At 65.4% G+C, this 260-nt stretch overlaps 1 protein-coding gene across 1 annotated transcript in view; it reads right to left on the reverse strand.

The window, feature by feature from the left end:
- Positions 1 to 255, reverse strand: part of MORN4 (MORN repeat containing 4) — a gene marked incomplete at its 5' end in the record, with an annotated part of 796 nt that extends 541 nt beyond the window's left edge. Inside the window, 2 exons of the mRNA XM_010177522.1 lie at positions 1 to 107; positions 240 to 255. The exon at positions 1 to 107 is cut by the window's left edge and continues 1 nt beyond it. Of these exons, the coding sequence (XP_010175824.1) occupies positions 1 to 107; positions 240 to 255 (123 nt within the window). The remainder of the gene's footprint in view (positions 108 to 239) is intronic.
- Between the last annotated feature and the right edge of the window lie 5 nt (positions 256 to 260).

Below are 260 nucleotides of genomic sequence, written 5' to 3' on the forward strand. Positions count from 1 at the left end.
ATCAGAGAAGGTGAGCACCCCGCAGCCATGGAAGAGCCCATTCTCAAAGTGCCCCACGTAAGCTGTGCCGTCAGCAAACGTCAGCTGCCCAACGCCGTGCCTGCGACCTGGGCAAGGGCAGGAACGGGCAGTGCTGGAGGGACGGAGGCAGGACCTGCCCCAGCGCAGTGTTGGGCAGGGACGCGGGGACTGCTCAGTCCCTGGTGCAGGCAGCACCATCCCCTCCAGCCTCATCTCACCTTCCTTCCACTCGCCGCGGT

Source organism: Antrostomus carolinensis, unplaced genomic scaffold (genome assembly GCF_000700745.2).
Source record: "Antrostomus carolinensis isolate BGI_N321 unplaced genomic scaffold, ASM70074v2 scaffold34811, whole genome shotgun sequence".
In the NCBI taxonomy this organism is placed as follows: domain Eukaryota; kingdom Metazoa; phylum Chordata; class Aves; order Caprimulgiformes; family Caprimulgidae; genus Antrostomus; species Antrostomus carolinensis.